The 25,299-nt window shown below is 42.9% G+C and overlaps 1 protein-coding gene across 1 annotated transcript in view; it reads right to left on the bottom strand.

Moving 5' to 3' along the window:
* Nucleotides 1-2,811: 2,811 nt before the first annotated feature.
* Nucleotides 2,812-25,299, bottom strand: part of ANTXR1 (ANTXR cell adhesion molecule 1) — a 220,721-nt gene continuing 198,233 nt past the window's right edge. The window contains exon 18 of the mRNA XM_030310743.2: nucleotides 2,812-6,868. Within this exon, the coding sequence (XP_030166603.1) occupies nucleotides 6,608-6,868 (261 nt within the window). The 3' untranslated portion in view covers nucleotides 2,812-6,607. The remainder of the gene's footprint in view (nucleotides 6,869-25,299) is intronic.

Raw genomic sequence — 25,299 nt, 5'->3', positions numbered from 1 at the left:
TCTGCACCCTACTTAATTCCAGTTGTTGAATTGCCAGAAATTATGCAGTCTCATTCACTACTTCCTCCTTGCCTCTCTTGCCTGGATTGGCTCCTCTCACCTTCCTAGCTCCTGCTGTCTTTCCTTCCACCCTTTGGAGCCTGACCTTTGAATACCGCTGTGGGCCACCCGCGGCAGAGACAGGTTGCTTCCCTTTTGGAATCCACCCCAGCTGGGGAGAAGCCCTTTCCTCCAAGTTCAGATGAATGTCAGTGCTTCTGCATCACCGTATCTATGAAACACTCTTTCCATTCATGTGGAATATTTATCTGTTTCTATAAGATCTTGGTTGAAAATGAAGATTATCATTAATTTTGAGCCAGTCTCTTAGAGAATCTATAGGTGTCCTGTAATACTTTCAAGAGTAAAACTAAGCAAAAAGACAGGTGGTCTGTATCCTGCAAAGTTAGGGTGTGCCTCAGAGGGAGGGGGAAGTTAAAATGTTTGTATTTTTTAAAAAATGTGATAGAGGGTTGTAATTCTCCCATGGCTCTTGAGGGTGCATTTTTGAAAGGGACTAGTGATGGGTGGCTGAGAGATGGCCTGTCTTATGACTTCTCTTTCAGAAGAAAATTAATGTTAATTAATGTTTTCTGTACTCTTAGCACTCATACCCCACATTTCTTGTACTTTAAAAAAGTTTTGTAGGGCACCTAGGTGGCTCAGTCAGTTAAGCATCTGACTCTTGATTTCGGCTCAGGTCATGATCTCACAGTTCATGGGTTCGAGCCCCGCATCCTGCTCTCTGCTGTCAGCACAGAGCCCCCTTCAGATCCTTTGGACCCCCAGCCCCTCCCCCACTGGTTCTCTCTCTCTCTCTCTCTCTCTCTCTCTCACTCTCTCTCTCTCTCTCTCTCTCAAAAATAATAAATAAACTTTAAAATGTTTTGCAAGAATGCAAACCACTTCACTACACAAAGGAAAATGTCTTTTACGAGTTGTATTTATTTTAATGTTTATAAGCCACTAGCAACTAAAGATGCCAGCTAAGGTACACAGAACTTTGTTTTGAGCTCTCAAGTGACTTAGGCAGAGCTTTGTTAGCTGTTGCCTTGTAAGTACATTGTGAGATTATATTTAAAACTAAATAAAGGAGATGTTGCACAGTTTCGAACCCCAACAATTAAAATGGTCCCATTTTTAGTAGCGATGGGAGAATCTATGTAACTGACTATTTGAATGTTACATAAAAAGGGGAGGAATCAGAGATTACTTCTAATTTGTTTAGGTATAAATTTGATGAGGATGTGGTGGTTCAAGCCAACATAATACAGTTGTAATCAGAATAAAATAACAAAACAATTGTAATCAGAGTAAACTCATCTGTTTTGCGGATACCAACTCTATAGCTTTACCCAGTGCTTGGTAATTGTAAGCACTTAGACCTTGTTTGTAATGTATTTAGAGGGACAAAGTGTTGTATTGGTTGTTCTATACCTAAATGAGACTCCAGAGAAGCATACATTTATCTGAGGGCAGAACATTGGATTTAGTGATGGAAAATTGTAGATCTGCTCAAGTTCACAGTACCTGATCGATGACCTTATTTCTGTTGTTTATTCGACTTAATGCATTGGAGCATTACTCAGGGTAGTTGAAGCGATTTCATGAGAAAGTTGGTCAGTAATATGCAGGATTTAAAAATTCCTCATATGATACAGTAAATATTTTTTCCACTTCTAGTACTTTCTTCATTTTATTTGTTACACTTAAATTAAATACAGCTGAAGTTAATTTTGGTGTAAGGAGTGAAGTAGAGCTCCAAGTTTTCTTTTTCCTTCCAAATTGCTAGCCGGTTATCTCAAAACCATTTAATGATTAAGAATGTAATTTAAAAATGTGCATGTGCCCGAAAAGCTATTAAAAAGTAAATACTATTGCAATCTTGGAAAAAAATGTGGCATGGGTTTCTGTTTGCAGATGGTTTTATTCCCATTAAGATGAATTCAGGGTTGAAGGAAGACTTGTAAAAGAAACAAATTCAGGAACTAGTAAGAGACACTCTTACCTACACAAAAATTTCAGTGAAGGAGCCGGATTGAAGATGCTAGGAATCAAGTGGTTTGTATCAGAATTGCAGATATAATAAAAATATTTTGAGATGTATACGGAAGGAAAGGTACTTACTGCAGCACTGGCTGTAATGCTGCCTGGTTTCTTGAGCAGCTGCAAACCTCTGGAGTCCTTGCTGTGAGAATCAAATCAGTCATGGCCCCAAATCTTGTTCCAGGCAGCCAGAAACAATCCTGACTGGTCCACTACGTTTTTTTTTCTGTGTGCTTCTCCGTCTCGACTTTTTACTTTATATTTTCATTTAGCTTGGATTCCATTTAAAATTTTAAAACTGTTACTAGAAATAAAGAATATTTTAGGGGTGCCTGGGTGGCTCAGTCAGTTAAATGTCCAACTTCAGGTCACGATCTCACAGTTTGTGAGTTCGAGCCCCATGCTGGGCTCTCTGCTGTCAGGACAGAGCCCTCTTTGGATCCTCTGTTCTCCTCTCTCTCTGCCCCTCCCCTCTCGGCCTCTCTCCCTCTCTCTCAAAAATAAGTAAACATTAAAAAAAAAAGAAATAAAGAATATTTTGAATGTTGGACAGCTAAGGAAAAAAATGACAATAATCATGACAGTAAAGAACTTACTGGAAATCTAATAATGATTTCAGAAATATAATTTGCATAACAACAGTTGTTTTATTATCATCAAGATGTTAAGTAGTTGAACAGTCTACACTTTATTTTTATAACAAAGAGACAAATAACCAGTAAAAGAGATGATTTTAGTATTTTATTGTTATTATTTTTTTTTAAAAGCAACTTCCAGAGTTTGTCATTGTGCAGGGTTAGCCCAGTCTCTTATAGCATAGTACAGTGATAACTCATTTTTTATAACAATGACTCACTGGAGATCCATAACTGTGTTCTGAATTATCACAGAAAGGAGAAAGAATTAGAGGAAGAGTTTAATGTTAAGTGTATTTAAAAAAATCATATTCTAATTGTTTTAAATTGGTTATCCAAGTATGATAATATAGTAGAGCTCAGATAACTAGAAAAGGCAATTGACTAGAACACCTCATTCCCATCTTGTGTGCATTAACAGGTGTTTCACTGCATATATCTTTATATAGTTTGCAAGCTAATTCAACCCATTTTACACAGCATTAATTGTTTTTATTGAGTTGGCATTGGGCTGAAACTTGCTCACTATCTCATAATAATTATTATTTTTTTCCTAGTTCTTTGATAGGTTTTTTCTCATCTGACAGTGTTTGGACTCTAGTGTTTATGAGACATTAAAATCATCTCTGCCCATTTTAGTGATATTTACAATGAAGTTACCCATGGCCAGATATCCAAGACTATTAATTAATTTGTCCACCAGCTCTGTTCTTGATCTTGGTAAAACAGAGAACTTTTCCAGTCTCACTGGAATACATGCAAAGCTCCAGGCCAGAAACTGCTTGTGAGCTGGTCTTCAAAAGAGGGGACCACGAAACTCAAGGTCCTTATTAATGCTGTGCAAACAAGGGTCTCGTCATTTCGGTAACTATTTGTACATTTCAAAAAGCAATACAGTCATGGGAAAAACCAACAAGCACAGCTTGGTAGAATAACCTGCCATGAAATATCATTGGCTTTATAATAATTTACTACAACTGTTCTTTTTTATTCACACTGGATAGGAAATGCTTCCATCTAACACATGGAATACGAATATATACAACAAAAAGTTGGCTTTTATTAAAAAAAAACTTCACAAGGACAATAACATGGGGGTTGAAACAATAGTTTTGTGCAGTTTCCTGATCACAATCATATGTCTGCTGCCTTTGACAGGGAATGATACAAGTACTGATAGATTTTATAAACCAGTTAAAGAATTTTCTTGTCTGATCACAATCATATGTCTGCTGCCTTTGACAGGGAATGATACAAGTACTGATAGATTTTATAAACCAGTTAAAGAATTTTCTTGTCTGTACTAGCCTACTATTGCCTTGTTCATACAGTCTAGAAGTTTCACCTTCTTAACTGTAATTCTAAATGAGTAGGGATGACATGATGAGTCAGTTTGAAGGACAAACCCTGCTAATCCTCTTCAAAATCATCATATATTTGCAGTTCCCTATTCATCAAAAAGTTCACCAAAACATTGTGGAAACCGCACAGGGCTTCTGACTGATGTGCTGTTGAGATCCTGAATGATGCCCGCCATCTTGTTGTATGACGTCAGCATCTTGGCTTGAACTTTCTTATGGCCGCAGTGAGTCCTGGGGCTAGTGGTGGGGGGTGGACCGTTTTGTACTGCCAGCAGTCAAAACAGTTGCCATGGGCTCAACGTCTCTACGCTGTGAGCCTGGGGAACCCATTCTCCTATGGAATGGTTTTCTGGAGTCCAGCAATGTCACTGCAAGTGGCTGAGACATTCTGGCCCCTGCTTCATGAGGGACTATACTAAAGAAGAAGCCTAGTGTTCTAAAAATAGATAATATAGGCCAGGTTGAGGGGGTGGCAAAGGGAGGTTGCTTTCATAAGTCCTGGAAACCATATCTGATTTTCGCTCTAGACAATGGCTGGGAGATTCTTTGAAAGTGGCAGGTCAGGAGAAGGGCTGGTCTGAAGTACACTTGGAGAAGTGTCAGTTTGGCATTGGCACTGCAGATTTAGTGCGTATGGCCCCCCAATAAGGCACTCTGCCTAGATCTATTTTCCCCCGACTGTACCTTTGCTGCCCAAGAGTTCCCCATTTCTCCATGCAATTCCTGTTCGTTTCTGATTTCTAAAGCAGGGATGGAAAATAGGGCTCATCTCTCTCTCAATTCTGACTGATGAATGGAGGCTCTTTGTAGTTGTGATCTGAGGACTGTTGAAGAAATTGTTGGGCTTCATGGATAGTGCTGTGATTGATAAGTAATGTCTGCCATATCTACAATGTCTACAAGAACTGGTGTTTATGGAATGCCTACCAGGTCCTTATGTCTCTAAGTACGGTCCAAGAATCAGGCTGGCTTAATGGGGTCTTAAAGGATCTTTGGAGACCATAACCCAAAGTGCTAGGTTTATATTTATTTTATATGCTGCTTTGTTCCAGAAAAGATTTAAGTCTTTGAGCACTTTGGGAGAGGAATTTTAAGACCTGTGGGAAGCTGGAGGGGAAGATAATTTTGAATAGGATGGTATAGGAGGTGCTCAACAATGGCCCTCTGTTTTTACCCTGGTTAATGAAGCCCAATGTTTAGAAAGTGATTATAGGGTTTACTGATGACAACAGATTCAGAAAGACTTGGAGGAATGGGGTGGATCCCAGGCCTGGTGGGAATTTCAGGCAGAACATCTAGTGTATTCCTCCTGGGTTGATAGCTGATATTTATGAGAATGTTGAAAAGCCAAGGAGAAATATATTTACATCTACACATACATGACTTTTTTTGTGGTTAATTAAAGCATGTGGGGATGGTTTCCATATTATGTTAGGACCCTTGTCTCTCAGCTGGAATAGAAGTCTCTGGTACACAACTTTACCAAAAAAGAAAGAAAAAAAAAAACAGCAAAATTGTATGGTAGACGCTAGTGACACCATTTTGGGAAGATCAACTCATGTTTGTCTCTAAAAAATGGGATCAGTCACTTCTTCGTATCTTAAGTGATTTAAACTGAAGCCAAATCTTGGTTTTTAAGATGAATAATTAACAGGTTGCTCTTCAACAATGCCATGTCTGTTGATTTAGGGGACCATGTCGGGCCAAAGCCAGCCACCTCTAGCTGCTGATGGCCTGTGGGTTTTAGAAACTGTCTGATGCTCTCATCAGTACTCTCCTGTCAATGCACACACCTGATTTCACTTACACAGCAACGTGGCAACATACCTTTTTCCATCTGTAAACACCTGCTCTCTCCCTCACTTGGAAACTGGGAGAATTTGAAAGTAAAATAAGGCATATGTTTTTATTCCTCTGCAAATCCCAGGCGAACATGCTTTTGTTCAGATACCTGTCAGATACCTGTCTGATGTTGAGTTTCTTGCCACAATGGAGAACCCAAGCTTTTCCCAAAGTTGTAGGCAAAGGGTTTTCACTTTCTTGGGCGAGGGTTCCTTGGTTCCTAGGCCAAGGGTCCAGGGTCAAGTGATGGAGGTGGAGTGGAGGAGGGAAGGCAGCATTTAGAAACCCAGCAATGTTATTTCTCATCCATCCGACTCTGCATTTCACCCTCAGAGAAATGATTTTCTTATTGGTCTCCATGAGACACAATCCCATTTAGAGCATCTCAGCAGTTTCACTGTCTCTGGAACCTTCTAGAGGTGATGGCTGGCTGGCTATAATTGTGACTGTAGTTGCCTCATCATTTGTTCAGAGGCATTTCAAAATTTCTCTTTCTTTCTGCTGATCACAATTGTCGATGTATTGGCATTACAAACCAATTTTTAAGGTGTGTGAAGATCAGTGGGCTTTATCACCACTCATTTCCAAAGCAGAAGCCTCCCCTAACTGGAAAGACTTATTCTAACACCACAGAGGAGCCTCCTCCCCAAAGTTTCTAAGAGCCCAGAGCATGAACTTTGGGTTCTAGACAGAAGGCCTGGGAGGAGGTCGGGAGGGGGGTGGCGCCCTGTTGGGAGGTGGAGCTTGAGGAGGAGGGGGAAGGGTAGAAGGTGGGGATGGAATTGGAGGGGTGGGAGCACTGGGGGGTGGGGGAGGGCAGTGGGGAGCAGGGGGTGGGGGCGTGTAAATGGGGGCAGGAGGCGGCGAGGTGGTGTGGTAGGCGTTGTTGAGGGGGTACTTGGCGGGCTGATTGTTCTTGACTCTGGTGAAGTTGATACAGCGCCCCTGTAAGAGAATCAGAGAGAAGGATGTGAGCTGATGCTTGCTGTTTGGAGCAGGGCAGCTGGGAAGCACGGTGGGCAGCTTGAAAGAAATATGTAGAAAGCAGACGCGATGTTTATGGCAGTGCTCTTCTGGCATACCATAGAGCTTGACAACAAATTTCTTCTTTCTGTGTAAAATTGTTTGTCAAAATTCATTTTCTTGGAGTCTCTCTCTCAAAGAGGAAGAAGAGAAGGGGACTGACCTTAACTAGGTTGGATGCATGGGGTCAAGCTATGTACAGAGGTTATCAAATTTAATCTCTTCAATAGCCTTGCCAGCCAGGTACCTTTATCATATGTTCAATTTCATAGATGGGGAAACTGAGGCTCAAAAAGATGAAATCATTTTCCCGAGGCTACACAACCAGGAAGAGGTGGGGTTGGTGACTGGAATCCCTGATAGGTTCCAGAACCTCTCTTCTTCCGGCCACACTTTAATGTCTTCTAAGGAGGGTTCCCTAATTTTTTTTTAAATGAAAGGAACTTGTTTCAACTGATTTCAGTTACACTTCTGGAGGCAGTAGAAGGTTAACAACACAAGCTTCTCCTATACTATACTTCAAGGGTGCTGAATCAATCTGTGATCTGCATTGTCACCAATATGGCAAACTGGGGTGATTCTCAGGGGCACTCATGCATTTGTCTCTCCTCATCAACATTTGCTCCCTTCAACCATTCGTGCTGGGTAGTAAATTAAGGAGGCAGCTCTCCCTACTGATGTGAATAGGACCCCAGTCGATACAGCTTCTCCCTCCATGCCCCTGCCTTCTCCAAAGCTCTGTAATGAACAATTTATCCTCCCCTTGCTCTGGTTGAGGCAGTCCCTCTTCTTCCAGATGCTGCTGCACCTGCTCAGGCACCCTTAGGTTCTGGGGACATTTTATTGCAAATTACACATCTACCTTGAATTCTACTTTTCTCCCCATCCTTCCTGGGCACCTGACTGGACAATGCAGAGAAGATACCTAGAGCCCCTACAGCAGCCTTTAGAGAGTCCAGAATCTGCAGCCAGTCCTATGTAATTCTCCTCTGTGATGTCACCTCTTGGCGCTTCAAAGTTAGTCCTGCACTCCCTGCACCCCCAACAGATGACGTTCTCCTTCTGGTGCCTGTGCTCCCTTCACTTTTCCCATCAGAACCTCCTGGATTGCCTGGACAGGCTGTGGACCACCCTTTGGGGTCCTAGCCTCCCTTCAAACTTCCTGTGCCTACAGGGCATTTTATTGTCCCCTCAACTGTGTCTCCCAGATGCCTACAGAATCTTGCCACACGGAAGCTGAGGCAGGGGGGCACATGCCTTTGAGGCTGCCCTGTCCCTTTCTCCCTCTCCTGCTCATCCTAACCCCATACAGCTCTACACTGGGGTTGTGGCTGGCGTGTGGGTTTTTCCCCTGGCTTCACCCTCCAGGATGGATGCCCATCCTGTGGCATCCATCCTGGATGGGATATGTCCAGAGGCTGGAGTTTCCCTTTTCAGGCCTTTAGAAGAAGGCTCAAGGGGGAATGAAGAGGGTGAGTCTGGAATTTAAGGCTCAGTCACCTGTAGGAGACACAAGTGTGTGATTTGAGACCTGGCTCAGACTGAGATCACAGCAGGGACGTGATGCATGTTTGTCGGAGGTGTGGGGCTGAGCAAACCTTGCCTTACATGTGCACACCCCACTCATCCAAGTCCTAAGTCAGTCCCTTCCCCCACCGCCCCATCTTTTCTTGATGACTCCAGCCTCCATGTGTCCTTTGCTTCCCTCCCTGCATTCTCTAGTTACAGTCTATGCCACATGCAGAAGCCTACAAACTCTAGTTGTTTGGTTGGTAAATGCCTTACCTTCCTGACTAGATGAGAAACTTCTGGAAGGCAGCATCCTTGTTCTGCACACTGTTGCTCCACTATTGGTTTAGGAATTGTAATGCCATATTTAGATGCTGGCACCCCATTTTCTCTGAGCTTCCATTTCATGAGCTTAAACCAGGACCTAACCTTGTTAGGTTCTGATTGGGAGCCCACTAACTGCAGAAAATAAGTTCCCATCTTCTCTTGGCATTACCCAGAACTCCCAGATCAATGCCAAGCTTTCACAAGTTAGGTTGACTTTGTAACCCAGGCTGTAAAGTCCTAGTTGTCCAAGCAACCCTCTCTAACAGCTGTTAAAAAAAAAAAAAAAAAAAAGAGAAACAACATGCTCCAAATGGAGTCACTTGTGCTAAGCCCCATGTCCACAAACCAAGACTCAATATTTAGGCTAATTGCAGTTTCAAACTTTCCCAGAAATGTAATCTTAAACCAGTCAATCTGGGATTTCCTGGTTAGCATTAATGAGGTAATATGCCTGATAGACCCCTTTGTCCCCCAAAGAAATATGAAGTAACCCACTCTTTCCCTGTCCCTGTCCCTGCCCACTTCTGCCTATACAAGTCTCCCATTTTGTACAGCTTCTCGGAGCTCCTTTCTGTTTGCTAGATGTGATGCAGCCTGATTCACGAATTGTTAAATAAAGCCAATGAGATATTTAAATTTTATTCACTTGAATTTTATTTTTTTAGCACAGCTTTATAAATCTAAGCCTTGGGAATAGTTTATTTATAATTCTGGATAAAGCTCTTTCCTTCAAGAATGTTAAAGTCCTAATGATTACCATCTGTGATAAATTCCTGTAATGGACAACTCAGAGTTGGGATTTACTGTACTACATATTCTGCCCTTTGTTCCTAGACATGCTAAGTCAGACAAAGAGACTCGAGAGATTCATTTCCTCTAAAGATGAAGGAAACTTCTGGTCCTGAAGATGGTGCTGCTGGTGCCTGGGGTCAAGTCCCCATAAGGCTTCAGTTTTCCCTAAGGGCTGGCCATCCCACAACTCCCTTCCTCCATTTAGGGGTCAGTGATGGGGGAGGGGCTGTGGTAGATCAAGGAAGCATGTTAATTCAGAGGCCTATTTACTTATTTCACACACTGTAATGCTAATACATTTACCAGAGGCTATTTTGTCCAAAGACAAAATCAGGAGCTCCCTGCCTTCTTCTACCAATACTTCTGTTCATAACCCAGATTAGGATTCCCAGATGTCTTCAAAAAGGTGGGAAAGGATCCACAGAGTAAAAGATGGCCCCTCACATCTATCTGTGGGCTGTAGGGGTGAGGGTTGGAGTGAAATGGGAGAAAGACCTCCCTAGGTCAGCCCCATCAGCTGCTGCCATGGCCTCTTGGCCATAGCAACAGAAGGATGGCGTGGGATGAGGAGGGAGAGAGGCAAGAAGCCCCTTTCCTGTGGTCAGTACCAGTCCAGGGGTGCACCCATGGGTCTCCTGCTCCAGAGCACTAGGCTGTGGTTCATTAGAGACCCCAGTCCATTAGGGCTGAGCACAGAAGCCCAGAGCTCTTAGCGAGCAGCTGGAGCAGGGTGGGGGGCAAGCTCACAATCTCTGCCATGCCCCCGCCGTGTGACATTGGGTGGGAATAATAATACTGCTTGCCAGTTAGAGTCATTATGAGGATTAACTTAATCAATGTTGATGAAGGCCTTGGAACAGTGCCTGCCACATTGAGTTTGTAAATGAAGTTGAGTCTAGATGGAGAAACAGATGCTCAGACACAACAATGACCTTGTCTAGGGTAGGAAGGAAGGCCAGGTGGGAGGTAGTATCAGTTTTCTGACTCCTAGTTTAGTGCCTTCGAAGTGAGCTGCAGACTAGAGCCTCAATACTCCACACCTGGCTTCCATAACAAAACTGGTATACAGGGGAAAAAATGTAGCATTGGATATATGACCAGAGCAGTCCCCAGAGCCTCCTCTCTTAGGCACTGTCTCTACTTTCCCATTGCACAAAACTCCTGTAACTGATTCTTATAGGACCTCCCACCACGCTTTGCATGCACAGTTGACTGATGATGCATTTACACATACTTATCGTCCTGAAGGAAGGTGCAGACTTGGCATAAACAAATCCTTGGGGTCAGTTACAGTAAGATGCAATTAGGACTTCAGAGAGGGGTGTGGCTACAAATTAAGTTCTTAAAACCTGGAGCCAGAAGAGCCAACACAAACACTGTAACACTTAGACCATATAATTGGCCTAAAGATCAGTTTACACGACATCATTTTTTGCTTGTGAGAAGATAATAGAAAGACCAGATGTTCTCAGTGTCATATATGCCAGCAAATCTGCACCAGTGTTTGCTTCAAAAGGTTGCTAGGACGACCGAAGCTCTCAGTCTGCACACTGGTCTTTGTAACCCTGTTAAATTCTCTGCAGTATTGCTTTTGGGTGGTTTGATTCAGATCCAACATTTGGCTTTGACCTCAGTTTACCTCAGCTTGCTCATTTACAAAGTTATGAGTGCCAATTATTGTCACACGTTAGCAACAAAATACTCTGGTTAAATTCAAAGGAGAAAATGCAGCAATATCTCCTGCTCAGTGGTGGTTTAGCAGGATGCTAGGTGGCTTTTCTCCTAGGCTGGAAAGTTCCATTTTGATACGACTGAATGTAATGGTGTTGAAAGCATTATTAGAATTGTCCAGGCACGTCATTTTTATTCATTATTTTCGCTGTACAGACATGAGACCGAGGGCTCAGGCTTATTTAAATATTGCACCCAAGACGATATGGCGGTAAATGGTTAAAGTGGGATTAAAACCAGCTCTGCTTGCCTTAGGTACTTATCCTCTCTTCACTCTATTAGCCTGAATATAGACTAAAAACGCAAATATTTTCTTTCTTTCCTTTTTTTTTTTTTGCAAATATTTTCTTGATCACTTGTAGACGGTATCACACAACGTACAGCTCTTGGCCAGAAGCCATCAGCTCTTGACATAGCTGTCATTTTAAGGTGCCAGTTTATATATAGCTCCCAACGTGTGGATGAGTGTCTCTGAGGCAGCCTCTGGGTCTTCTCCTCTTGAAATATTTATAGGTTCAAGTTTAAGTTGGTGCTCAACAACTGCTGCTTATATCTCTGAGGGTTTCTGAGGTGGAGCAAGCCTTCTTAAAAAGCTCAGATTTTTCCCTGCAGGTTTAGGTTCTCAAGGAATCAAAGCCCCATGAGCTTGCAATTGTTTATTTAGGTCTCCTTAGTCACCCCCTTGTGGTCTCTTTGGGGATCTTTTAGGCTTTTGGGGAAGGGGTGGCAAGAGTCCTATGTGGTCTCCTTGATTTCCACACTAGAAATGTTAACATGCTTTATAACTCCATCAAAATTTGAGTTGCTTTTGAACCTTTTACACAGATACTTGAATCTGAATTCTTTTGGGGCAGCCAGTTTGTGAGTCTTTTTATACTCCTGAATTTGGCTAACTCTTTGTATTGCATAGTTTTTGGTTCATCATTAGATTTCTAAAATATTTATAAGTTGAAAATTCAAAATTGGGATCTCCATCTTCTGCTCTTTGGTTACTGTGGTAAGGACTCAAGCTTGCCTGTGAGCCCTGAATTTAGTTTGTGGTATGAAAGGGGAGATTGAGAAGAGCTGTGGGCTGATTGTGTGCAAAAGACTTGCCAGTGGTGAGCTCATGTGTGCTGAGTGTTATAAAACATCTGTTTGGGTATCAGGCATGCTCATTGGAGACGGAGCTGGCCTTTGGAGATGGTTAAAAATATGCCATGGCTCCCAGAGATTAAACCAAATAGTTTCCTATGAACAGAGGTCACTTAAGGAAATTGGATTCCACAGGAAGAATACTGAAAGAATCAGATGGAAAAAGTGTAACATGTATGCCAAGTTTCTTCTGACAGATACCTTTTCTCTCCAGCTTAGTTCTTCCATTGATTGTCTTGTATGGAGGTATTTTTTAAGTTACAAATGGATTGGGTTTCCACAGTTTGTTTTAAGTCAGTTGTTTAGAATTAGGAGCATAGTTTCTCACTTAAGTCACTCTTGCAAATGGGGGTTGGTCCTTAGACTAGACCACAAAAGCTCACTGGTGTATTGAAGGCAATTGACGTAATCCTGCTGAAGTTGGTGCTCCAGTGATAAATGAGACACATGAGTAATGAATGGATGGAGGGCTGGATTGGATGACTTAATAGTGCCTTCTATCCCATCTATGTTTCTCTCCATTTGTTATTTGTACATTCATCCTTTTGACAAATACAAATGGTTTCTGAGCGCCGGTTACATCCCGGGTACCTAATAAGGTGCTGAATTCAGTGATAAGGAACCAAAAATAGTCCCTGCCCTATTGAAGAATGTAGTCCACGGATGGAGAGAGATATCAGTCTGTTAATCCCACAAACAAATGGACTCTAGCAACCATGTTTGCATTCTGTGACACTGGCCTTGGCTGTAGTCGATTGGACAAGAGGTGGGCACCTAATCTGAGTTAGGCCAATCAGATTCTCTCTTATGAGTTTGGAATTACAACTGAGTTACCAGCTGAGGCAGTCAGTTAGGGTTGATCCGTTGAATAGAGGGGATGAAAGTAGGAACTGGGGTGGCTGTCTTCTGCAAAGTCAGGGAGAAGCAGAGTTCTGATTCTATATTGAAAAGATCTTTCATCTATTCCTGAAACCAATATTATACTATATGTTAACTAACCAGAATTTAAATCAAAATTTTAAATAGAAGGAAAAAAAAAAGATCCTTTATATCCATTCACTTCTCCCAACCTGGGCCAGTCTTCTATAACTTGGGCTACTACATAAACTGGCCTTCCTGTTTTCAGCCTTTCTCTTTTCCAGTTATATTTTGGTTTCCATATAAAATGTATCCACATACACACATAAATAAAAATGTGTATGTACATACATATATACATGTTTGCACATGTATGTAAGATGTACATATGCCTATATATGTAAACATTTATACATACATAGATGCACATTCAAAGTTGCCTTCCTGCATAAACTCTTCAATGCCTCCCCACTTTCTGTAGGAAAATCACCAAGGTCCTCAGCACGCACAGGTCCCTTCTCCCTTTGCATTTTTTTCAGCCATCCTATTTCTTCCTCTTTCTTTGAACCCTACACTTCAGCTTTCGTCCATCATTTGAAATGAAGCCACCATACTCTGGCTTTTTGTTTGACAGCATTCATTCCCAGGCCCATGACAGGGACAAAATGCCACAGAGACACCTGTCTTGCTTCTTTCCCCTTCCCCAAAGCTGGAGCCGGGGCCAAAGGGAAGGGTGTGTTGTGAGTGGTGATGCCAGAGTCCTTTTTGACTGCCTTTCCTCCACCTCAAACTTGCCCTGTCTATAAATCTCATACAGCAGCCTGCCTTTTATGTGCTGTTCATGCAAAAGGATCCAAGGTCAATTCTTTCAGTTGTTTGATTCATTTTGCTGACACACATACTGGCACGCTTTCCACAGTAACCTCTTTGGATGCCAAAACTGAGGGGAAGATGAAAGCAGAAAGGAAATATTTGGTAACAAGAGGAAACTAGAAAAACGAAGGGGCAGAAATAAAATGGCTCATCTTTAGTGGGACGTGCAAACATAGGACTTGTTAAGGATTACTACTGAGATAAGACTTATTTAAGAATAAAATTCCCTGTTTTTCATCTGATTACAAAGTAACACATTTTCTTTGTGGAAAATCTGGAAAATGTACAAAAGAAGGAAGAAGGAAGAGGAGGAGAGAAGAATTTTAAATTTTAACACTCAGAGAGTTACCATTTGTGCTCTTCCTTTCAGGCGACACACACACACAGGTGCATGTATTTACAAAAATGGGATCATTCTGAACCAGTTTTAAAATACTATGCTGTGACCATTTCTCCCCTGCCGTTTTCAATATGATTTGTAATGGTTGCATAATCTTCTATCATATGAAAGCACAAAATGCAGTATCAAATTCTTTAGTGGGCATTAAGAGTCCACCTAATTTCTAATTTTCCCCTAACACATCTATAATAAATTCTGGTAAGCTCTAGAATCAACAGTTAACCTTTGACGTGGGATTTTTGTATCCAATTTCATATATGAGATTGGCCATTATTCTTTTGTTGTGTGCTATTTTTGTCATCAAGATTATGTTAACTTTACAAAAGAAATGGGGAGGATTTTCATTTTCTAATATATTCTATATTTCTGAAATAGTGTAAGAATTCTTTGTTCATTAAAAGCATGAGAAAATTCTCTCAAAATCGTTCTGGATGTCCTGTTTTTCTTTTTCTTTTTTTAATGTTTATTATTTATTTTTGAGAGAGAGAGAGAGAGAAAGTGTGAGCAGGGGAGGGAGTAGAGAGAGAGGGAGATACAGAATCAGAAGCAGGCTCCAGGCTCTGAGCTGTCAGCACAGAGCCTGACGCTGGGCTTGAACCCACGAACTGTGAGATCATGACCAGACCAGAGATTGGATGCTCACCTGACTGAACCATCCAGGTGCTCCTGGACATGCTGTTTTTCTAGAGTGCAGTTCTTTGATGACTTTAAAAGTTTTTGCCACAGGTATTGACCTACTCAGGTTTTGTACCCTTTCTGAGTCCATTTCCATAATTTATCCTTTCTTAGAAAACCATTCATTTTATCAAGGTTGTTTTTTTTTGTTTTTGTTTTTGTTTTTTTTTAGATAGAGACAGAGAGCATGCAAATGGGGGAGAGGGGCAGAGAGAAAGAGAGAGACAGAGACAGAGACAGAGAGACAGAGAGAATATCTTAAGCAGGCTCCACACTCATCTTGGAGCCTGAAGTAGCACTTGAGACCACAACCCTGGGATTTATACCTGAGTTGAAATCAAGAGTTGGGCCCTCAACTTACTGAGCCACCCAGTTGCCCCATTTTATCAAGACTTTTGAAGCATTTACATAGGTTTGTGCTTTGCACAAAGGAAACTTCTCACAGTTAAATCTATTTGTGGTGTTACCTCTTTTGTAATCACTAATATACATATTTGCATGTTCTTTTTTTTTTTTTTTTTGGCTTTCAAGAATTTGCCAATGATATTGGCATTTCCAAAAAAATTTTAAGACTTATTTCTCAGTTCTACAGATTTTGCTTTATTTTCATTAATTGTTCTTATATTCACAGATTCCTTATTTCTGCTTTCTGTAGATTTGTTCCGTATTATTTTCTAAGTTTTAGCTGAATACTTAGCTCATTTATTTTCATTTTTCTTGTTTAATAATGAAATAATTCAAGACTATGATTTTTTCAAATTCCAGAAGTTTTTAATTGTGGTGTTCCAACTGTCATTATTTTCTAGAATCCCAGTAACTATAGTTTTGATTTCCTCTTAGAGTTAGTAATTTTTATAAATTTAAGAGATAATGTGAGTTCTTAATTTGATGGCTGCACTATTAAATAAATATTCATTAATCATTTTTTATTAGAGTAAAGCCTTTATATTGTTTGTTTGTTTACTTAATCTGCTTGATCTAGTAAAGTCTAAGGGTTTATTAAGTACTCCCTGTTGATATTTTAAACAATTATATTTGCTCAAATTTTACTTTGCTGTTTAGTCACTGGGCCACTCAAGAGCAGCAGGGAATGGGCCTCCCTCAGAGCAGTTGAGGCAGAGAATTTCTTATGTTCTAAAAATTTCTCTCTTCCTGTTTGGTGGTAGCTTGTTTGAAAAGATGGCTGCCATTAATTCTTTCTCTCCTGCGTGAGAAGGAGTCTATTTCTCCACTCCCTTGACTCTGGGTTGATTTCTAAGAGTTTTGAATAATGGAATGTGGTAGAAGTGATATGCTAGCTTTGTGCCTGACATTAAGAGGCCCGGAATTTTCAACAAATGGGATGACTGGGTGGCTCAGTCAGTTAAGTGTCCGACTTTGGCTCAGGTCATGATCTCATGGTTCATGAATTCAAGCCCTGCATCAGGCTCTTTGCTGTCAGTGCAGACTCTGCTTCGGGTCCTCGGTCTCCCTCTCTCTCTGCCCTTCCCCCCACACCCTCAAAAATAAATAAACATTAAAAAAATAAAAAGAGGCCTGGAATTTTCTGCTTCCTGGATTTGGTGCCCTGAGGCTACTCTATTCTCCTCTTCTCCGTGTGGAGGAGCACTGACGACAGTGAGGGAAGCAACTTCTTGAACGTCCAGTCCAATCAACCTTCTGATGACTCCAGCCCTAGCCACTCTCTGACTACAACTTCATCAGAGATGCCCAATGAGATTATACAGCTGATTCTGGTCAACCCACAGAACTGTAAGAGAAAACAGCAAATTGTTGTTTTAAGCCAGTGTGTTTTGCAGTGGTTTGTTACAGAGTAATACAGAAACAAGCAGCAACTCCTGCCTTTGTCTAGGAGGGTCATTCCTGGTTTGTGGAGCTGAAAATAGGAGGTGTTGTAGGTTTCCCCCCTTTTTTTGGACTCTTAACTTGGCACCTTTTCCAAAGTTGCTGGGAAGGAGCCAGATCTGTGCGCTCTCCTTATTGCCTCCTTAGCTAGAAAATCACATCGCTAGAATCCAAGGGCCGCCTGGAGAGAGGTAAGATCACTGGATGAGAGAAAGATAGTACCTCAAAGGCAACTATCACACATTTCCCCTTCTGTTTCTTGATATTACCCCATGCTATTAATTATGAAACATAGGCTGTTATGATGATGAGTAAAGGCTGAACTGGGGGAGGACTGGGAAAGGTGTTGCAATAATGAGAAGACTTTGCCTGTGTCCACACTTGCAAATGCATTCATGTGAGCTGGGCCGGAGACACCCTATCTGCCAGTGGGTAGCTCCAGGTTGGAAAGTCTGCCCTGATTCTGCAGTCAAGTGAAACACGTATGTTCAAATTGCCCTTCAGGCCCGACAGTCTTTAAAGGTCAGTGAACCACTGCAGCTGACAAAGACAGAAACACACATGGTACCATAAGGAATTGTTTTTTTTTTTTTTTTTTATAAATGAATCTTCACACTCTGATGCTTAAATACTCTTTCAAGTCGCATCATCCTATAAAACCGTGGCACATTCGTCTGCATCTGTCTAGTTCTGACAAATTAAAAAAAGAAGACAAAATAGAATTGGAGACAGGAGATCCAGGAAAAGTGACCAGGTGGCCAAAGTGTCGTTAGTGGGACTGGCTCTAAAATTCAGCCCTTTCAGGAGAGCAAGACAGAGATGTGTGCGGAGATACCATGGAGAGTATGCTTGAGAGGTAGAATTCGTTGAGAACGTTTGTTGGCTCAAGAGGAAGTAGGTCTGAAAGGTCTGAGCCAGTGTAGTATACTCTAAATACTGTTTCTTCATTTTGCTTTTTAAAAACCAGCCATTGCTCTTGACCATCCTCTCTTCCTCGGTCGCATGGAGTCCACCGTATGCCCCATGGGTCCTGCTAAGCAGTAGGACTTCTCCAAAGAGCCTGGTTTTAATTGACATTTTGGATGAGTCTGAGAAATAATGTTGTTTTAATGTACTTTTCTAAGATTTAAAAAAAACACGGCGGCATGGTCATGCTGAGTGAGTGGAAGTCTGACCCAGGACTAACTAATTTTATTCAGAGTCTTCTCTCCCAGCTAATAATCCTGAGAATTTGTTTTACTGCCCTGTCCCCCAGTTAAACGGCTCAGACTACTTAGAACTGTCATTAATACAATCATTATTTCATTTGTGTTGAGGTATTTGCCTTAAAAAATTGGTGTGAGGGGCGCCTGGGTGGCTCAGCTGGTTAAGCCTCCGACTTCGACTCAGGTCATGATCTCACAGTTTGTGAGTTCAAGCCCCAGGTCAGGATCTGTGCTGACAGCTCAGAGACTGGAGCCTGGAGCCTGCTTTGGATTCTGTACCTCCCTCTCTCTCTCTCTGCCTCTCCCTGACTCGTGCACTGTCTGTCTGTCTCTCTCTCTCTCAAAAAATAAATAAATACTAAAAAAATTAAATTAAAAAAAATTGGTGCCAGAAAACTGGTGACAGAGATGGCTTGGCCAACAGCATTATTTAGCTTGGCTGTCAAAATGTAAAATTATGAAATTACTTATTCATCTGCTGTATAGCCCCAACCTCATCCTGCTCCATTTATATAAGCTCATGGATGAAGGCTGTTTTCTTCTTTTGTATAATGTGAGGAATGAATTCTTCCCTTATGCCTGTTGCTGCCAAAGTGCTTTCCCCAGAGTGGAGGGAATATTAATTTAAAAAGATAACAATTTTACTTCTATGATGACTATATTGTGCCAGTGAGTGGTATCCTAAACGGGTATGTGTTCTTTAGATTTTCGGTACCTCACACACGTACCATTTTCCTATCCACAGCCCTGTCTGCAAGGCTAAGCCCCTATCTGAGAGACTGGTGCTGGTTATGAAGCAAAAAGTTTCATGCTAGCCACATCTACCTTTCGCTGAGTGCTTCTACTGTGCCATGCTGGGCACTAGTTGTTTTATATACATCATCTCATTTTACCCTCTTAATAGAAAGAGTGGTTAGTACTATTACCCCAATTTAAAAATGTAGAAACAGGGGCACCTGGGTGGCTCAGTCGGTTAAGCGGCCGACTTCGGCTCAGGTCATGATCTCGCGGTCCATGAGTTCGAGCCCCGCGTCGGGCTCTGTGCTGACAGCTCAGAGCCTGGAGCCTGTTTTGGATTCTGTGTCTCCCTCTCTCTCTGACCCTCCCCCGTTCATGCTCTGTCTCTCTCTGTCTCAAAAATAAATAAACGTTAAAAAAATGTTTTAAAAATGTAGAAACAGGCTTGGAACACAAAGGAATTTGCCCAGGGTGTCTCTGCAAGTAAATGATAGAGTAGAGATTTGAATCCAGGTCTGTTTGACTCTCTTTCTTTTGAGCAACATGTGCTTTTAGATTGGAATGCATGTAGGGCAAAATGCATCAAGAAGTATGGCTACTTAAAAGAGTTGGCCACCAGTAATAATATACATTGGAGAGTTTGTTTTGGGTCCCAGTACCTCCCCGCTGCCATCGTTCTCTTCCAGCTTTTTCCACGTCTCTGGTTGTTCCTTCTTCAGAATTTCAGTGCCCTTCAGCTGTATTTCCTGGAAAAGGGCCCCAGAGTCTTACTCTTCCTTTCAATCAAAGCTTGCTTGTCCTGTGTGCCTGTCCCTTTCACTCCTTCTCTGTACTTTCTATGTGACATATCTCTAATCTGATCCGTGAGCTGGATCCACTATGAAGGTTTATTCCTCAAAGGTGCTTTCTTTCCATGTAAGAGAGATGGCCAGTTATCTTCCATATCCATTTTCACATTCTTCCTTCAGTAGTAGAACCCTCGAATTTCGTTGGACACATGACCATCTAGCATTGATTACATTTCCCAGCCTCCCTTTCACAGATCAGTTCAAGAGGCAATGAATGATGCTCAAAGGTCTGACCTACTGTGGTTGCATGAATTTGCAGATGGGGGTGGCCTCCTCTGCACTGAGGTGTGGCTATGTAACCTATGTTCTCATCAGTTGGATATGAGCAGAAGTGATGTGTACAAATTCCAGGTTGTGCCTTAAATCGAAGGGGTATACCTTCCCCTTTTCTTTTTCTTTTCCTTTTTCTTTTTTGGCTGTGTAGATGAGAGTCACACTGTAGGGATGAAGAAACATGAGAAGAAGCCTAGGTGCCCAATAGCATGGAGCCATCATACTGACCCTAGACAGCTTCTCCCCAGAGGGTTATGTGTGTGAGAAAAAAAGTTTTATCCTGTTCAAACCTTATATTATTTTGAGATTTTGCTAGGTCAGCTGAACCTCTAACCTAAATAATACTATTCCTAAAAGGAACCTCCTGAACACAGTGTGTTATTCTAAAGGAGTTTCCCCAGTATTGGGCATTTGGAGTGCTGTGGCAGGCTAGCCTGTTGATCTTCTGGGAGCTAGCTGGGCCTTTGCATGCCCCTTCAGTTTTGACTGTGTAGTTGGGTACCTAGTCCAAATTTACATAGGCTGATCTCTACCCAGCTGGCCTGGAGAAGCCTTCTCAGTTTTCCTGGACTCATCTTCTCTTCAGGTAAGGGCTAGTATGATCCTGCCAGAGTGCCTCTCAAATCTAAACTAAAGGAAGACAGTAGTCAGAACCCTGAAATATCATGGCTGCTGTTTGAGACTTGCCAGACACACAAATGGAAAATTTATAGCACTCAAAATCTGGGTTTCATTTAGGAGTAAAAAGTATTAATTTAAGTTATCCAACCTCAAAATTGGTTTCAGGCCTCCACTGGGACCCAATATTCTCCCTAATTACGAGATCATGTAGAGTTGGATCTGAAGTGAGACCATGACCCAGTATCAAAATGCCTCCTTTCCATTTTGGAAACATCTCACGAATTCAGGCTGCGCTAATGAAATATTTTGTGATAATTCTCCCCAGGCTGGCCTGAGCTTATGTTCTGTAGGGTCTGGAAGAAATGGCCTGTTACACTAATAATTTAGTGACAATGTAGGAAGAATCTTTAAGAGGAAGAAATAGTACACCTTGAATCCTTTGGAAAGAGGCAGACTATCAAATATAGCAAAGCTTTTGGGGATCTCAGCACCTTAACTGTAAATCAAAGATGTTGTCAATAACCAGTTAATCTTATTTGTTCAGAAAAAGTGGACTCGACAGAGGCCTCCACTTGGAGAGACCATGAGTTGCATCCCCCGCTTCACTTCTGTCTATTTAAATGCTCCCTCCTGGTTGCAAAGCCTTAATCAGGATAGCAAAAGTCACCCCAGGGGCCTGCATGGGCCTGACTTCAGAATTCTTCCCAGTCTCCTCCCAACTAGTTATGTTGCTGCTTCTGACTGGTAACATTTCACACTTCTTGAACACTGCTCTGGCTCCCAGGTTCTGCCCTTCCGGCGTGTCGGTGAGACCCTGGGAACCAGCTTGAGCTTTGCCTCCCCTTGCTTCATGACCTGCTCTGTGTCTTCCCCAGTCAACCAGCCTTTCACCAGGCCCTGCTCTATGGGAGGGTGGCTGCGGACTGGGCTAGAGCAGGTGCTTATTCACCTGCCGGGAATGAGGCTGCTTCGGAGACACACAGACAAAGCAGACTTTTGGTTAATGTGCCTTGTGCCCCCTCGGCTCTTACTTCAATCTAAATCTAACTCAGGAAGGCTAGACTGTATAAACACATCCATCTGCTGGTGTGGCGAGGGCAGTTTGGGAATGTAAGTTGCCACGCGGAAAGAAGCCATCTTCCTGCTCACCTGATTTGGAAGGATTGAGAGCTGGGGATGGGGAGGCTGCATGGACCACAGGAGACAGAGCCTTCACCTCCTGACTCAGTAAGAGATGTGAACGTGAAGGTCTCCAAGACGCTGTCTTTACCTCTGAAGAGGTAAAGACCAAGTTCTTCACCTCTGAGGAGCATGAGAAAGGCATGTTTTCCAAGGGGCTCTGGTCCACACTGGATGTGAGCATAAGGTAAAGATCCTGTTCCTCCAGCTGGTCCATCTGCCATCATCTCCTGCCTCCTGGCTAGCCTGTCTGAGGCCTTGCTGGTCTCCTGTCCCAGTCCATCCTACTGCTGAGATCCCAAATGCCAACATGGCTGACAAGGTGCTGAATGATCAGCCTTACCCCCTGCCATGCTCCCTCCTTCTCCTCACCTGCCAGCCTTGTGGCTTCCTTTCAAATTCATGGACGTGTGTGCTTCATGACCTTTGCGTATACACTTCCTGGAACATGCTACCTCCAAACTTTGCTTGGCTAAATTCTACTCATAACTCATGTCTCAGGTTAGTCACTTCCTCACAGAGGTTTTGCCTGCTCACATCCTATCTCATTCAGGCCCACCTGGTAATCTCTCATGGTTTCCTGCCCCTTTCCTCTTCAACCTTTGTCATAATTTGTCTATTTGTCTTTCTCTTTGCCACGATACTGCGAGCCCTTTTTGGACCATTGAATTCCCCTCACCACCGAGGACCTGGCACACCGAGGGTTGCCAAAGCATTTGGAAAATATAGCAATGAAGGAGCAGCTCTTGCTTCCAGGAACATGGGGCAACATTTGTCAAATACTGCGTTAAGCCCTGTGAATGTTATGATCCTATTTGTATCCTGTGGACAAGCTTAAAAGCTTATCTTTTTTGGGGCGCCTGAGTGGCTCAGTCAGTCAGTTAGGCGTCTGACTTCGGCTCAGGTCATGATCTCACAGTTGGTGAGTTCGAGTCCCTCATTGGGCTCTGTGCTGTCAGCTCAGAGCCTGGAGCCTGCTTGGGATTCTGTGTCTCCCTCTCTCTCTGCCCCTCCCCCACTCATGCTCTGTGTCCCCCCCCCCCCTCAAAAATAAATAAAAATGTTTAAAAAAAAGCTTATCTTTTTTTTAAGTGTTTATTTATTTATTTTGAGAGAGAGAGAAACAGAACACAAGTGGGGAAGGGGCAGAGAGACAGGGAGAGAGAATGTCAAGCAGGCTCCGCGTGGTCAGTGTGGAGCCTGATGTGGGGCTCAGTCTCACGAACCGTGAGATCATGACCTGAGCCAAAACCAAGAGTTGGACACTCAACCCACTGAGCCACCCAGGTGCCTCTTAAAAGCCTATCTAATGGGCACAGGGTGGTCACTGTTATAACTATAATAGCCATGATTTATCTAATCCCTATCTATGTTATCCTAAAACCTCACCACAGCCCTGTAAGGTAGGAATTACTATCCCCATTTCAAAGACAAAGAAATGGAGGCTCTCAAAGGCTAAGACCAGGGCCACACAAATAGTAAATGACAGGGACAGGTTTCAGCCTAGGTCGGTCTGACTCTGGGGCTTCTGTGCTTTCCCCTTAATGCTGCTGCTTCTGAACTGTGTCCCTTCGTACTTTCCCAGCCTCCTGGTTACAGACTCTGTGTGTGTGTGTGTGTGTGCGCACGCGCGCACGTGTGTGTTTGTGTATGTGTGTCTACCTGGAGGGGAGCCTCCTAGCTGGGTCCCGGGCCTGCTCACAGTGATCAGCTCCAGAGTGAATTCAGGCAGGAACCTAAATAAACCCTGTGAATCCAGACAGTCCAGAGAAAAGAAAGGTGACCTCATGCTGAGTAAGAGCTATCTTTGTTCCGTCTCCAAAGACCCTGCAATGTGCAGGGGGTATAGTGGTTTGGCCCACTCCCCCTTCTGCTGCCATGCTCACCACCTCCTCCCAGTTCAGAGAGAAAGAGGATTCTTGAGGCTGAGAGATGTGGCTGGGACTGAGGCAGAAGAATGCAGTGGTGAGGCAGTTTGGAGACACACCACAGTTCTCCACAGCTTATCTGCTTTTCTGGGAGCTTCAGCTGTGAAGTGGTAAAATAAGGAATCAGCACAAAGCCCAGTAGCAATTGCAATAATCCTTATCCCCTTTTTGGCCATCGTGATTTCTACCTGGTCCCTCCATGTTTTCCAGCTTTCTTTCTTTGAGTACAGAGACTTTGTCATATTATTTGGTCTAAAACAAGCTTCTGGAATAGCATCAGACACTTGCTAGGGGCTCAAGAAATAAGCTGTCTGACAGGGGTTACAGACCACATTGCAAATTTGGTGATGGAGTAGAGGCCTGTGTTGTTGGCTTCTCCCAACTCATTGTTCTTTCTCAGCTCAGCACTCTCCCCCAGCCTCTCCCCTTTGCCTTCCCCATGTAGGATGTGGATGCCTCTGGGAGTCGGCTGAATAGAACTCCAACTTGTTTGCCTTGAGACATCCTCTTCCTACCCTCCACCCCAGACAAGTCCAGCCTGTCACTGGGTCTGCTGTTTTCAATATTAGGGGTCCTCTGTGGGCATCTCATGGAGATCCCTCTTAAAATGCCAAAATGTTACCTGGGGGGAAAACCCCTTCAATGCTGACACCCAGCACAACGAGCCATCCTTTTGAGGCCAAGGAAAGGTCACTCAGGATCGTTAAATCTGGGGGTGGTAGTGAAAGTGACCCAGTGGATGGGAATGGAGGGGAGGCAAAGGATGAACGTGTGCCACAGAGCACTTAAAGAGGAGTGAGCACATGCGGGAGGTGAGCATTTGAAGGAAGTTAGCACGTGAGCTCATCCACCTCGGCTGGGAGAGTCCTAGACAAAGGGGGACAAAGAGATTCCATGCATCTTTCGATCTAGTGCTTACCTACCCAAATTTGTTCAAAGACCCAAGAGAGACCGGTTTAATCTCCAAGGAGATTTCTGTTCCTATGTTAGTCACACGGTATAATGTGGACTAGTCACAAAGTTGTTAATATTTTAGGAATATTTTCATCAAAGGGATTGGGGTTGAACTCCTCCACCCCTTGTGTCATTTTTCAGAGGAAAATGACGTTTTCAAAGCTGTCACATCTACGTGTTTCCAGAAGGGAAGAACAGGACATGAACGAAGAGATGTATGCATCTGAGGATTGCTATGCAGGGTTGTGGCAGGACATCTGACAAGCCTTATGTTCTTGTGGAGAGAGTGCCCAAGTTAATGGTGGGGGGTTGTAGGCACTTTCTAGAAGAATGGAATGCAAGCCCATTTTCTGAAACTTTGAAGTAGGGCATTTTCACTCTTCATCCTCTTCCTCACCATTAAGTGATTGCAGGGTCATTCCCTACTCCCTTCCAGTCTGCTATTATTCTGACTGATATTAGA

Source organism: Lynx canadensis, chromosome A3 (genome assembly GCF_007474595.2).
Source record: "Lynx canadensis isolate LIC74 chromosome A3, mLynCan4.pri.v2, whole genome shotgun sequence".
Lineage (NCBI taxonomy): Eukaryota > Metazoa > Chordata > Mammalia > Carnivora > Felidae > Lynx > Lynx canadensis.
The sequence above is the reverse complement of the archived record's forward strand: the minus strand, read 5'-3'. Positions and strand labels throughout refer to the sequence as shown.